We start from the raw sequence: 13,290 nt of genomic DNA on the forward strand, positions 1-13,290 counted from the left end.
AATATTATATGATTCATTATAAAATAGGTTAAGTCCTAGCAAGGTAAGAGTCCTTTTGTGTTCCAGTAGTGATCTATTCATAGCCCTGTCATGGGCAGCAGATACTGTACTAAAATGTTGTGTAAGACTGTGGTTGGTAGAGGGTGTCTAGTTTAGATCTAAGCTGTGTTCCTCCAATGGTTCTGATGAGTCTAGCTGTGACTGGAAGGATCTCTCTGCATGAGAACAGAAGAGCCCCCTAGAAAGGTGCTAGAGAACTTAAGTTATATTTAAAAACTAGAGGCCCGGTGCATAAAATTCGTGCATGGGTAGGGTCCCTAGGCCTGGCCAGCGATCAGGGCCTATCGGTGAGGCGACCGGCAGGGCACTCGCGAGCCCCACCCCTGCTGCCACCAGTTGCCTCCCTCTGCGGGGCGACTGGTGGGGCGATCATAGCATGAAATCATAGCATGAAAACAACTGCTATGATTTTTTTCTTTATCTCTTTGCTTGCTTGATTACTGAAAGAAATACAATGAGGTAAAATAGTGTTTCATAACTTATTTCTCAAAAAATTTACCCAGAATCACAATTGGTATATTAGTATTTTTCCTAAAGCAAACAAAAATCAAAGGCGTAATTAATTCTTTGACACAGTAATAAAAACTATACTATGAGCTATATACATTTTAGAATATTTATATAAGCTCTTCCTTAATGAATCTTTTAAAATACTTGTCTTCTTTTAAAAAATAATTTGGTTTCAAATATTAAATTCACAAATTTGAATTAAGCCAGTATCTGTAGAGAAATTTCCAAAAAATTTAGGTTTAGAAAAAAGGAATATTTTAACGCTATGAAGTCCTGTTTAATTGTGGCCAAGTCCCTAATTTTTTTTAAAAAAGCTAAATATTTACATAACACTTATCAAACTATTAAAGAAATGTTAGGAAAAGGAAATTTCTAGTAATAAACACATGTTTTAAAAAGTGTTTCCTAAATCCTATAATTATATTAGCTAAGTATTTATTTCTCTAAGCAAGACCAAAAAATCATAGGCAGCCAGCATATCTATGAAATACAAGGAGTGATTACATTTTGTGAGAACTTCAGAGAAGATTCACCTTCTATAAAGAATATAAATTCACTTGTCAGAAAATTAGAAATTACACACTAAATTCACTCAGATTTGACTGTCAGTAAATAAGTACCCTGGAACACTGGGGGCAATAATGAACTATTGCTGAAAGATATCTGATGACCGTATTTATCTTAACCATAATCATATACTGTACAAACACTAAAAACTATCAGATGTATAGCTGTATAATAAAATTTAATTTTCTATTATTTTATTCCATAAAGCTCTTTGAACAATACACTATAAAATTTTTTATAGTCTGAGGTTTAATTAGACCAGTTGAAAGAGCCTAGAAGAGGAAATTTTCTTCCTTCCCAACAATACTTATAAAAATTTTTTAACCTAAGGGGAGAAAGTTAATTTATTATTGATTAACATATTCTAAAGTAACATAGAATGAAACTTGATTACCTAATCAAGTAGCAACAGAAGAGTAAACTAAGGATGAAGACAAATATAGCAGTTCCAAAAACCACAATATATATGTTGAGAGGCAGATTCTGGAATCCAATATTAGGCATCCTGAAGTTGTAATGTGGGAAATCCGAGCTCATGGATGAACTGTGGAGGGGAAAAAGAATTTTAAAAATTAGGTTATAAAGACTAAGAACCAAGACAGTATCATCTTTGTACATGTACAGTATTACCTCTTTATCCTTGGGGAATACTATTCATTCCAAGACCCTCAGTGGATTCCTGAAGAGTACCAAACCCTATCCTATATAATAAAAGAGCGATATGCAAATTGACCGTACCTCTGCTACACCCACAAGCCACGCCCACCAGCCAATCAGGAGCAAGTATGCAAATTAACCCAACCAAGATGGCTGTGGCCACAGAGAGAGCAGGAGGCTTGGGTTTCCCCGGCAATGGAGGAAGCCAAGCTCCCACAGCCCTGGCCTCCGCTGAAGGCTACAAAGTTTCAATTATAGAAGATAAATAAATCCCAGATACCAGGGCCTCCGCCTGGGTCGCTGGGGGGCATGGTAGGCCTGCAAACCACCACAGGCCCCTCGCCCAGGCCACCCCACGCCCCAAGGGAACCCCCACCCTGATCCAGGACACCCTTCAGGGCATACCAGCCGGCCCCCACCCATGCACCAGGCCTCTATCCTATCTAATAAAAGAGTAATATGCAAATTGACCATCACTCCAACACACAAGATGGCTGCCCCCATGTGAACACAAGATGGCCACCACAAGATGGCCAGCAGGGGAGGGCAGTAGGGAGGGACCAGGTCTGCAAGGGAGGGCAGTTGTGGGTGAGCAGGCCAGCAGGGGAGGGCAGTAGGGAGGGACCAGGTCTGCAAGGGAGGGCAGTTGTGGGTGAGCAGGCCAGCAGGAGAGGGCAGTTCAGAGGGACCAGGCCTGCAAGGTAGGGCAGTTGGGGGCAATCAAGCCTGCAGGGGAGGGCAGTTAGGGGTGACTAGGCCAGCAGAGGAGGGAAGTTGGGGGCGACTGGGCCTGCAGGGAAGAGCAGTTGGGGGGGACCCAGGCCTGCAGGGGAGGGCAGTTAGGGGCAATCAGGCTGGCAGGGGAGCAGTTAGGCATCAATCAGGCTGGCAGGGAAGTGGAAAGAGGGTGATCAGGCTGTCAGGCAGAAGCGGTTAGGGGCAATCAGGAAGGCAGGCAGGCGAGCAGTTGGGAGCCAGTAGTCCTGGATTGTGAGAGGGATGGGGCCTAAATGGGCAGTCGGACATCCCCCAAGGGGTCCCAGATTGGAGAGGGTGCAGGCTGGGCTGAGGGACACACTCCCACCCCCCCCCCATGCACGAATTTCGTGCACCGGGCCTCTAAGTATATTTATATAAACTGGTTTTTTGGATACATACATACCCATGATAAAGTTTAATTTATAAATTAAGCACAGTAAGAGATTAATAACAATAAATAAAATATTAAAAAATGAAAAAGAGAAAAACTATTAATATGCTGAGATTAAAATAAAAAATCTATAGAATTCATTCAAACCTAGATTAAATGTATGATTTTATAATAATATAAATAACTAAAACTGGCTCAAGAAAAAATCTTGAAAATATAAAACTCTGTCTTCACAAAAAGACCCCAGACCCTGAGGGCAATGGATGTGGAAGTCAAACTAAACTTCTACAGATAATTCCTCTGTTAATCCAGAGAATTACAGATCTAGAGAGGAAGGTGTGGGAAGGGGGAGGAAGGAAAGTGTCTCAACTCATTTTAAGTGGCAAGCATAATCCTGAAACCAAAAGTAAAACTATACAGCCAGAGTTCATTAACTCTGGGGCCTTATGAATATGTTTTGTTTTGCCTACACAATTAAAAAAAGTTTTTCGGGGAGAGGGAAGAGGGGGGAGGTTAATTGGGAGGAAAAGGAGACATGTAATACTTTAAAAAAAAAAAAGGCAACCAAGGAGGAAATATATATATATATATTTTAATTGATTCTAGAGCAGCCGTGGGCAAACTACGGCCCGCGGGCCGGATCCAGCCCTTTCGGCTGTTCTATCCGGCCCGCAGAGCCAAAAGACCGTACCCTTTTATGTAATGATGTTTACTTTGAATTTATATTAGTTCACACAAACACTCCATCCATGCTTTTGTTCTGGCCCTCCGGTCCAGTTTAAGAACCCATTGTGGCCCTCGAGTCAAAAGGTTTGCCCACCCCTGTTCTACAGAGAGAGATAGAAACATCCACGAGAGAAATCAATCGACTAGCTCCTACTGGGGATAGAGCCTGGGCATGTGCCTGGCCGGGAATTGAACAGGTGAACTCTTTTACTTTATTTTTTGTTAATCCTCACCCGAGGGTATTTTTCCATTGATTTTTAGAGAGTGTGAAAAGGATGGAAGGAGGGAGGCAGAGAGAAACATCTGACCAGGGCTGGGGATTGAGCCTGCAACCAAGGTATGTGCCCTTGACCTGAATTGAACCCGGGACCCGTCAGTCTGCGGGCTGCCACTCTATCCACTGAACCAAACTGGTTAGGACTGAACCAGTGAACTCTTGGTTCATGGCTGGATGCTCAAACACTGAGCCACACTGGCCCGACACCTATGCAAAGTTTTAACAACTGAGATAACAGTTTAAATTTGGGAGATTTAACATAAAATTTGCAATTTTCAGCTTTACATGGGAAAAGCTCAGATGATCTGATAACTCTGAGGCTTCATTCTTTCATGGCAACAATTGCTTGGAACTGAGTGGCTTTGGGCCTCTAAACTGCCATGTTGTTGCACAATTGGGAGGGGAGGAGGGGCATGCCTGAGATGAGATCAGCATGCTCTCATTTGTCACAATTTCCACCACCCCCTAATACTCCCTAACCAAACATTGGTGGTCACTTATTGGTGTGCTTATGCTGTTATTTTTCTTAAATGAGATAAATATTTCTAATTCTATAAAAAAACAATTTTATACACCAATAATGAACTACCAGGAGACAATCCCATTCACAACTGCTTCAAAAAGAATAAAATACTGAGGAATAAATTTAACCAAGGATGTAAAAGACCTGTGTTCACAAAATTATAAGACACTGTAGAAAGAAATTGAAGAAGATAAAAAGTGGAAGCCTATATAGTGTTCATGGATAGGAAGAACTAACATCATCAAAATGTCCATACTACCCAAAGCAATCTATAGATTCAATGCAATTCCTATCAAGATACCAATGGAGTATTTCACTGAACTAGAACAAATATTCCAAAAATTTATATGAAATCATGAAAGACCATGAATAGCAACAGTGATCTTGAGAAAGAAAAACAAAGTTGGAGGACTCATACTACCTGATATCAAACTATACTATAAAGCCATAGTAATCAAAACAGCATGGTACTGACATAAAAACAGACATATAGATCAATGGAACAGAATAGAGAGACCAGAAGTAAACTCAGGCCTTTATAGTCAATTAATGTTTGACAAAAAGGAGGCAAAAACATACAGTGGGGTAAAGATACAGTCTCTTCAATAAACAGTGTTGGAAATATTGGGCAGATACATGCAAAAAAAAAAAAAAAAAAAAAAAAAAGAAAAGAAAAAAGAAACTAGACCACCTTCTTACAGCATACACAAGAATAAACTCAAAATGGATTAAATGTTAGCATGGCCAGTGTGGCTCAGTGGTTGAGTGTCGACCTCTGAAATAGGAGGTCATGGTTGCATTCCTGGTCAGGGCACATGGTCAGGTTGCAGGCTTGATCCCCAGTAGGGTGTGTGCAGGAGGCGGCTGATAGATGATTCTCTGATGTTTCTATCTCTCTTTCCCTCTCCCTTTCTCTCTAAAAGCTATAAAAAAAATGTTAAAAGACCACGATTAAAAAAAAAAAAAAGACTTATATGTTAGACATAAAAACCATAAAAATCCTAGAAGAAAACATAGGCAGTAAAGTCTCTGACATTTCTCTTAGCAATATTTTTCTGCTATACTTTTCTCGGGCAAAGGAAAGAACAACAAAAAAATAAACAAATGGAACTACCTCAAACTAAACAGTTTTTGCACAGCAAAGGAAAACCATTAACAAAATGAAAAGATAATCCCCTGAATGGAATAACATATCCACTAATGATAAACCTGATAAGGGGTTAATATCCAAATTTTATAAAGTACTTAGAAAACTCAACACCAAAAAAACCCCCCAAAAAACCAACAACACCAACCTAATTAAAAAGTGGGCAAAGGATCTGAATGTACACTTCTCCAAAGAGGACATAGAGATGACTAATAGACATATGAAAAGATGTTCCAAGTTACTAATCATCAGAGAAATGCAAATTAAAACCACAATGAGATATCACCTCACACCTGTCAGAATGGCTATCATCAATAAATCAACAAACAAGTGTTGCTGAGGATGTGGAGCAAAGGGAACTCTCCTGTACTATTGGTGTGTATGCAGATTGCTGCAGCCATTGTAGAAAGCAGTGGGCCTGGCTAGCATGGCTCAGCAGTTGAACATTGACCTATGAACCAGGAGGTCACGGTTCGATTGCCAGTCAGGGCATATGCCTGGGTTGTGGGCTTGATCCCTAGTGTGGGGTGTGCAAGAGGCAGCCGATCAATGATTCTCTCTCATCTTGATGTTTCTCTCTCTCTCCCTTCCTCTCTGAAATCAGTAAAAAAAATATTTTTTAAAAAATTAAAAATGGAACTGCCTTATGACCCAGATATTCCACTTCTGGGAATTTATCCAAAGAAATCCAAAACACTAATTTGAAAGAATATATGCACTCCTATGTTCATTGAAGCATTATTTACAATAGCCAAGATCTGGAAGCAGCCAAGTGTCCATCAGTAGACTAGTGGATAAAAAACGCTGTGGTACATTTACGCAATGGAATACTACTCAGCAGTGAAAAAGGAAATCTTACCCTTTGCGACAACATGGATGGACTTGGAGAGCATTGTGCTAAGTGAAATAAGCCACAAAGAAGTAATGTATGATTTTACTCATATGTGAAATCCAATGAACAAAATGAACTAACAAGCAAAATAGTGATAGACTCATAGAGAGCAGGTTGACAGCTGTGGGAATTGGGGGATGGGGAGTGGGGGCCAGGTGGGTCAGACGATGGGGTTAAGCAAAAAAAAAAAGAGCGAAAACTCATGGACACAGACACAGTATGGTTATTGTCAGGGTGGTGGGGAGAGAGGGGTGGAGGAGGTGGAGGGTAGGTATAGGGGTGATAAATGGTGATGGATGGAGACTTGACTTGGCGTGGTAAACATACTAGGTGTACTGGTTAATAATGCAGATTTTTTTCAATAGATGGAGTTACACATATGTTGATATATATGCAATTTTATATGTATGCTATTTTATTGTATTGACAAGCTTCAAAACTTCATATGTCAAATTTTCTGAAGGTATTAACATCATAGATATTTTTACGCTTAAAAATATCAAATTTCGTGCCAAAAAAAAAAAGAGCATTTGCGGGAAGTTTTAATTCATTACTTTATTTTGAAGAAAAGTGCTGCTGAATATTTCGGGAAGCTTATGGTGAACATGCTCCATCTCAAGATACTTGTGAATGCTGGTTTAAATGCTTTGAAAGTGATGATTTCGCTTTGAAAGTGATGATTTCGATATGAAAGACAAAGAACATTCAGGTCAACCAAAAAAGTTTGAAGACCAACAATTACAAGCATCTACACTAATAAAAGAGTAACATGCTAATTGACCGTACCGTCGCAACGTCCACCAATCAGGAGCGAGTATGCAACTTAACCCAACAAAGATGGTGGGTTAATTTGCATACACAGGCTCTGAGTGGCCGGGGGTGGGGCGGTACGCTTGTGTCGTCACCATGGTGACGACACAAGCATTCTGCACCACCCTAGCCGCTCTGAGACTCTGGGCAGTGTGGGAAGGTGGAAAGGTGGCTCTGGGGTGGAGCAGAAAGGCGGCTCCGGCCACAGTGAAGGTGGTGCCGGCAGCCAGGGGAAGGAAGGCCCATTCTTGCACAAATCTTCATGCATCGGGCCTCTAGTCTATATATATAAAGAGGTAATATGCTAATTGGTCCTAAAGGTGTCCCAGTCACGACCGGAGCTGGTGGGCGGGGACGGGGGCAGGGACTTCTGCCCCCAGTACAGGCACGCGCAGGGCTGCCCAGCGCTAACATCATGCTGCCTCGGAGGCGGAGGCTGCTCCTGACAGGCATGGCAGGCAGGAGCTGGTGGGCGGGGACATATGCCCCCAGCGGAGGTGCGCGCAGGCCTGCTCAGCACGAACGTCATGCTGCCTGCATGCGTCCCCGCCTAGCGCTGAGGTGATGCTGCCTGCCTGTGTCCCTGAACTGGGACATGGCACTGCATGCGTGTGTCCCTGCCCAACGCTGAGGTGAAGCTTCCTTTCAGACTATAACTTCAGCCATCGAAGATCAAACTGTACACCCCAAATGCTTTTTCTTGGATGGTCCAGGTGGTAGTGGAAAAACATATCTTTATAGTTTTAATACATTACATTAGAGGTCGTGGTGGTACTGTTTTACCCACAGTCTCTATAGGAATTGCTGCAAATTTACTTCTCAATGGAAGAACCTTTCATTCCCAATATAAATTACCAATTTCATTAAATGAAACTTCAATGTCTAGACTTGATATACAGAGTGAAGTTGCTAAAGCCATTAAAAAGGCCAAACTTCTCATTATTGATGAATGCAGCATGGCATCCAGTCATGCTATAAACGCCATAGACAGATTACTAAGAGAAATTATGAATTTGAATGTTGCATTTAATAGGAAAGTTCTCCTTCTTGGAGGGAATTTTCGACAATGTCTCAGTATTGTACTGCATGCTATGCGATCAGCCAGAGTACAAACAAGTTTAAAGTACTGTAATGTTTGGGGATGTTTCAGAAAGTTGTCTCTTAAAATAAATATGAGATCAGAGGATTCTGCTTATAGTGAATGGTTAGTAAAACTTGGAGATGAGCCGAAACCGGTTTGGCTCAGTGGATAGAGCGTCGGCCTGCGGACTGAAGGGTCCCGGGTTCGATTCCGGTCAAGGGCATGTACCTTGGTTGCGGGCACATCCCCAGTAGGGGGTGTGCAGGAGGCAGCTGATCGATGTTTCTCTCTCATCGATGTTTCTAGCTCTCTATCCCTCTCCCTTCCTCTCTGTGAAATATCAATAAAATATATTTTAAAAAAAAACAAAAAAAAAAAACAAAAAAAAAAACTTGGAGATGGTAAACTTGATAGCAGTTTTCATTTAGGAATGGATATTTTTGAAATCCCCTGTGAAATGATTTGTAACAGATCTATTATTGAAGCTACCTTTGGAAATAGTATATCTATAGATATTAAAAATATATTTAAACGTGCAATTCTTTGTCCAAAAAATGAGCATGTTCAAAAATTAAATAAAGAAATTTTGGATATACTTGATGGATATTTTCACACATATTTGAGTTATGATTCCATTGATTCAACAGATGATGCTGAAAGGAAAATTTTCCCATCGAATTTCTTAATAGTATTACTCCTTCAGGAATGCCATGTCATAAATTAAAATTGAAAGTGGCTACAATCATCATGCTACTGAGAAATCTTAATAGTAAATGGGGTCTTTGTAATGGTATTAGATTTATTATCAAAAGATTATGACCTAACATTATCGAAGCTGAAGTATTAACAGGATCTGCAGAGGGAGAGGTTGTTCTGATTCCAAGAACTGATTTGTCCCCATCTGACACTGGCCTCCCATTTAAATTAATTCGACGACAGTTTCCCGTGATGCCAGCATTTGCGATGACTATTAATAAATCACAAGGACAAACTCTAGACAGAGTAGGAATATTCCTACCTAAACCCGTTTTCGGACATGGTCAGTTATATATTGCTTTCTCTCGAGTTCGAAGAGCATGTGATGTTACAATTAAAGTTGTAAATACTTCATCACAAGAGAAATTAGTCAAGCACTCTGAAAGTGTTTTCACTCTTAATGTGGTATACAGGGAGATATTAGAATAAGTTTAATCACTTTATCAGTCATTGTTTGTACCACTGTTGTTTTTATATCATGTTTTTGTTTTTATATCATTTGTTGTTGTTTTCATATGTTTTTGTTGTTTTCATATCATGTCTCCATTGTTATTATATCATCTTATTGTTTATTTATTAATAAATTTACATATTATTTTCATATACATTTTACTAATGTCCTTTCATCTCTGACACTTCTATTATAAAGAACGGGCAAATAGCAATATTAAAATATTTCCTCAAATTAATTCCCTTTTAATGTGAATGAATTTTGTGCACCGGACCACTAGTTATTGGATAAAGATGTGTGTCAAATTAAAAAACTTGCAGAAAGATTAAACGTTGCTCAGCAAACAATTTCCAATCATTTACAAGCAATGGGAAAGATTTTAAAGGAAGGAAAGTGGGTGCCACAGTAACTGAATGAAAGACAAATGGAAAACCAGAAAGTCATTAGTAAAATGTTGCTTCAATGGCAAGAAAGAAAGTATTTTTTGCATTGAATTGTGACTGGCGATGAAAAGTGGATTTATTTTGAGAATCCCAAAGGCACAAAATCATGGGTTGATCCAGGTCAACCATCAACATCGACTGCAAGGCCAAATTGCTTCAGAAAGAAGACAATGGATCAGGAAGGTGTGGTATATTATAAGCTTCTAAAACCAGGTGAAACAGTTAATACTGATCGCTACCAACAACAAATAATCAATTTAACCACACTTTGATTGTGAAACTACCAGAATGTGCCAGAAGACACGACAAAGTAATTTTGCTTCATGATGACGCACCATCACACACTTCAAAACTAGTTAAAGACATGTTAAAAGATCTTGCCTGGGAAGTATTAACCCACCTGCTGTATTCACAAGACCTTGCTCCTTCAGATTACCACTTGTTCCAATCGATGGCACATATACTTTCTGAGTAGCACTTCAAAATGTAGGAAAAAGTGGAAAATTGGGTCTCTGAATGGTTTGCCTCAAAACAAGAAAAGCTCTATTGGGACGGTATCCACAAATTACCTGAAAGATGGGGAAAATGTGTAGCTAGCAATGGACATTACTTTGAATAAAGTACTTTTGAGGTTTCTCTTGAAATTAGCGTGTTTTCTTTGATTACAAAATCCACATTATTAATCAGTACAACAAGTACAATACAGTGTACAGATGAGGTGTTATAGAACTGTGAACCTGGTTTCTATCTTTGATTTCCCCATACCAGATTATAGAAATACGCACTTATATTCTCTTTTAATACTTACATGGTTTTGCATGTTAAAGTATTTAAATTTAACTGATTCAATGGCATGGAAAAAAGACCTAAAATTGTTTTCTAAATAGTCATTTCTTTTTATAGCATTTATAAAATTCTTTCTCCACTGCCTTAAAACTGTACCTTTTTCAGAATCACTTCTTACACATGCCTGGTCTGTTTCTGGATTTTGTAGTCTGTTCCCTTTTTTCTGTCTATGATGTCCTGCTTCAGCACTCAATGTTTTGTTTTAATATAACTTTAGCATAACAACAATTCATACACAAAATAGTTCAATATTTTCATCATTTCTCTTCCTTTTTAATATTTTCAAGGCTATTTTCTTTATTGAGATAAACAAATTTTTAAAAAGCCTGTTGGCAAGTTAAACAACAGTATGTTACATTTATAGCTTTCTTTAGGGAGAATGGGTCTTTATATCCAAACACATGATATGTCTTTTCATTTATTCTAGTTTTATTTTATGCTTCTCATAAAGTATAGCTTTATTCATAAAGGTTTTACACATTTTTTTAGTTTATTCCCAGTTATTATACATATTTTTTGTTCCTATTATGAACAGGATTTTTTCCATTACATTTTCTAAGTTGGTTATTCCCAGCATAGAGAAAATCTACCGCTTTTTGTATCTAGATGGTCCCCAATTTATGATGGTTCCACTTTACAATGTTGCAAAAGTGATATGCATTCAGTAGAAACTGTACATTCAATTTTTATCTTTTCCCAGGCTAGTGATATTCGGTATGGTACTTGTGATGTTGGGCAGTGGCAGCAAGCTGCAGCTCCCAGTCAGCCATGATCAATGGGGTAAAAACTGATACTCCAGATCTTGAAGGGGAGAGTGGCTGTGATTGGAAGCCTAGCCTTACCTTCAACCGGGAAGAACTTGGATACCTCCCGGGACCCTACAACCACAACACCCAGGGACCAGCTGCGAACCCATGAACACCGGGTCTCAAGCAGCGTGGATACCCGGACGCAGACGAGCCCTGCACCTTCTCATGGAAAGGTTAAATATTGCCTAGAGAAAGGTGAGGTCTGCGATCCAGGCTGGAGGGAGAAACATGCACAGCGTGATCTAGAGTTTCAAAGGAAGTCTGAGCCCCACAAAATCTGTGGCTGGTGGGGTCAGCATAGCCCGTGAATGTGGAAGGGGGTCCACAGGGCTGCTGGCAGAAGGGAACTCTAGAAATTAACACATAGCTGGGCTGGGTATAGAAAGGCAGTCGGAAGTTCTACCAGTATACCAGCTGTGCAGTGCCAAGGGAAAAAGACATGCACAGAGATGTGCGCAGTGCTGGGGGGAAAAGTTGGGAGTCTGTGTGCTTATTCTGGCTTTTTTCCCCCTCTTTAAATCCTTGCTTTTGATTACTAAGCCCAGTACATAGGACCTCCCAATTAAAAAGACTCTCAGAGACTGCAAGGGAAAGTTGTTTTTGTGGAACCTGGGGATCAGAGTGGGAAGAAACGATCAGAAAACCAGCTCTGGGGCAGTCCATTCCCCAAACCCAGTATTAAGTGCGGCAGGGAAAACAAAAACTAAATACTGGGTAGAGAGGACTTATAGCCCCGGATATTAATACAGAAACACTGCCACCCAAGGGTTGAATCACAAATTAACTCTTGTGTAAATACAATTAAAGGCATGCTGAGAAACAAAGAAATACCACCTGCTTGAAAACAGGATTGTGGCTTACGACACAGAGGAACAGTGGAATGCAAGGAACTTCAATACTGTCCTGACTACCTGAAAGAAAACAGGCATGCCAAACAGAAAAGTAGAAGAAGTGAATGACCTTCACTACTGCACATTTTTATTTTTTATCTTTTAAGAAACTAAATTTTTTTCCACTTGATTTTACCTTTTTAATTATTATATTTTTATTTTTAATTAGTATTATTATTACTATTATTTTACCTTTTTTTAAATTTTCTTTTTTATTTTTTATGTTATGATTAGAGTCCTACATTCTATTTTCATTTTTCCTTTAGCATAATTTTACTCTCTCAACTTTACCTTTATACCAACACTCTCTTCCTCACTTTTCCCCTTTTGTTGTCCTGTTTCTCTTACCATATTCCTGCTTTAGATTTTCCCTATTCTTTCTTTTTACCCCGTTAAAAATTCATCCTACTTATATATCTAATTTCTGCTCCCCTGCTCCAAGTTCATACATACTTCTCTCTTCTCTTTCTTCACTATCCAATTCTTTTTCTCTCTTCCCTTTTTTTTTGTTTTATTTTGTTTTGCCCTTCTTTCTCTCAGTTCTATTGTTGTTGTTTGTTTGACTGTTGATTAGTTTGGTTTCTTTGTTTGTTTGATAGTTTCTCTTTTTTTTGCTTCTGTTTTTCCTCTCCTTGCTTGTTATTAGTTATTGTTTGTAGTTTGCATCCATCTCTGGGTGTTTGCTGTTTGCATGT

The 13,290-nt window shown here is 39.4% G+C and overlaps 1 protein-coding gene across 1 annotated transcript in view; it reads right to left on the reverse strand.

Annotated features, from left to right (window-relative positions):
• RNF24 (ring finger protein 24) overlaps window positions 1–13,290 on the reverse strand; it is an 83,685-nt gene that overhangs the window by 29,144 nt on the left and 41,251 nt on the right. The window contains exon 2 of the mRNA XM_080686222.1: window positions 1,532–1,681. Coding sequence (XP_080542348.1) covers window positions 1,532–1,674 — 143 coding nt within the window. The 5' untranslated portion in view covers window positions 1,675–1,681. The remainder of the gene's footprint in view (window positions 1–1,531; window positions 1,682–13,290) is intronic.

The sequence above is a fragment of the Plecotus auritus genome (assembly GCF_963455305.1).
Source record: "Plecotus auritus genome assembly, chromosome: 8".
In the NCBI taxonomy this organism is placed as follows: Eukaryota; Metazoa; Chordata; class Mammalia; order Chiroptera; family Vespertilionidae; genus Plecotus; species Plecotus auritus.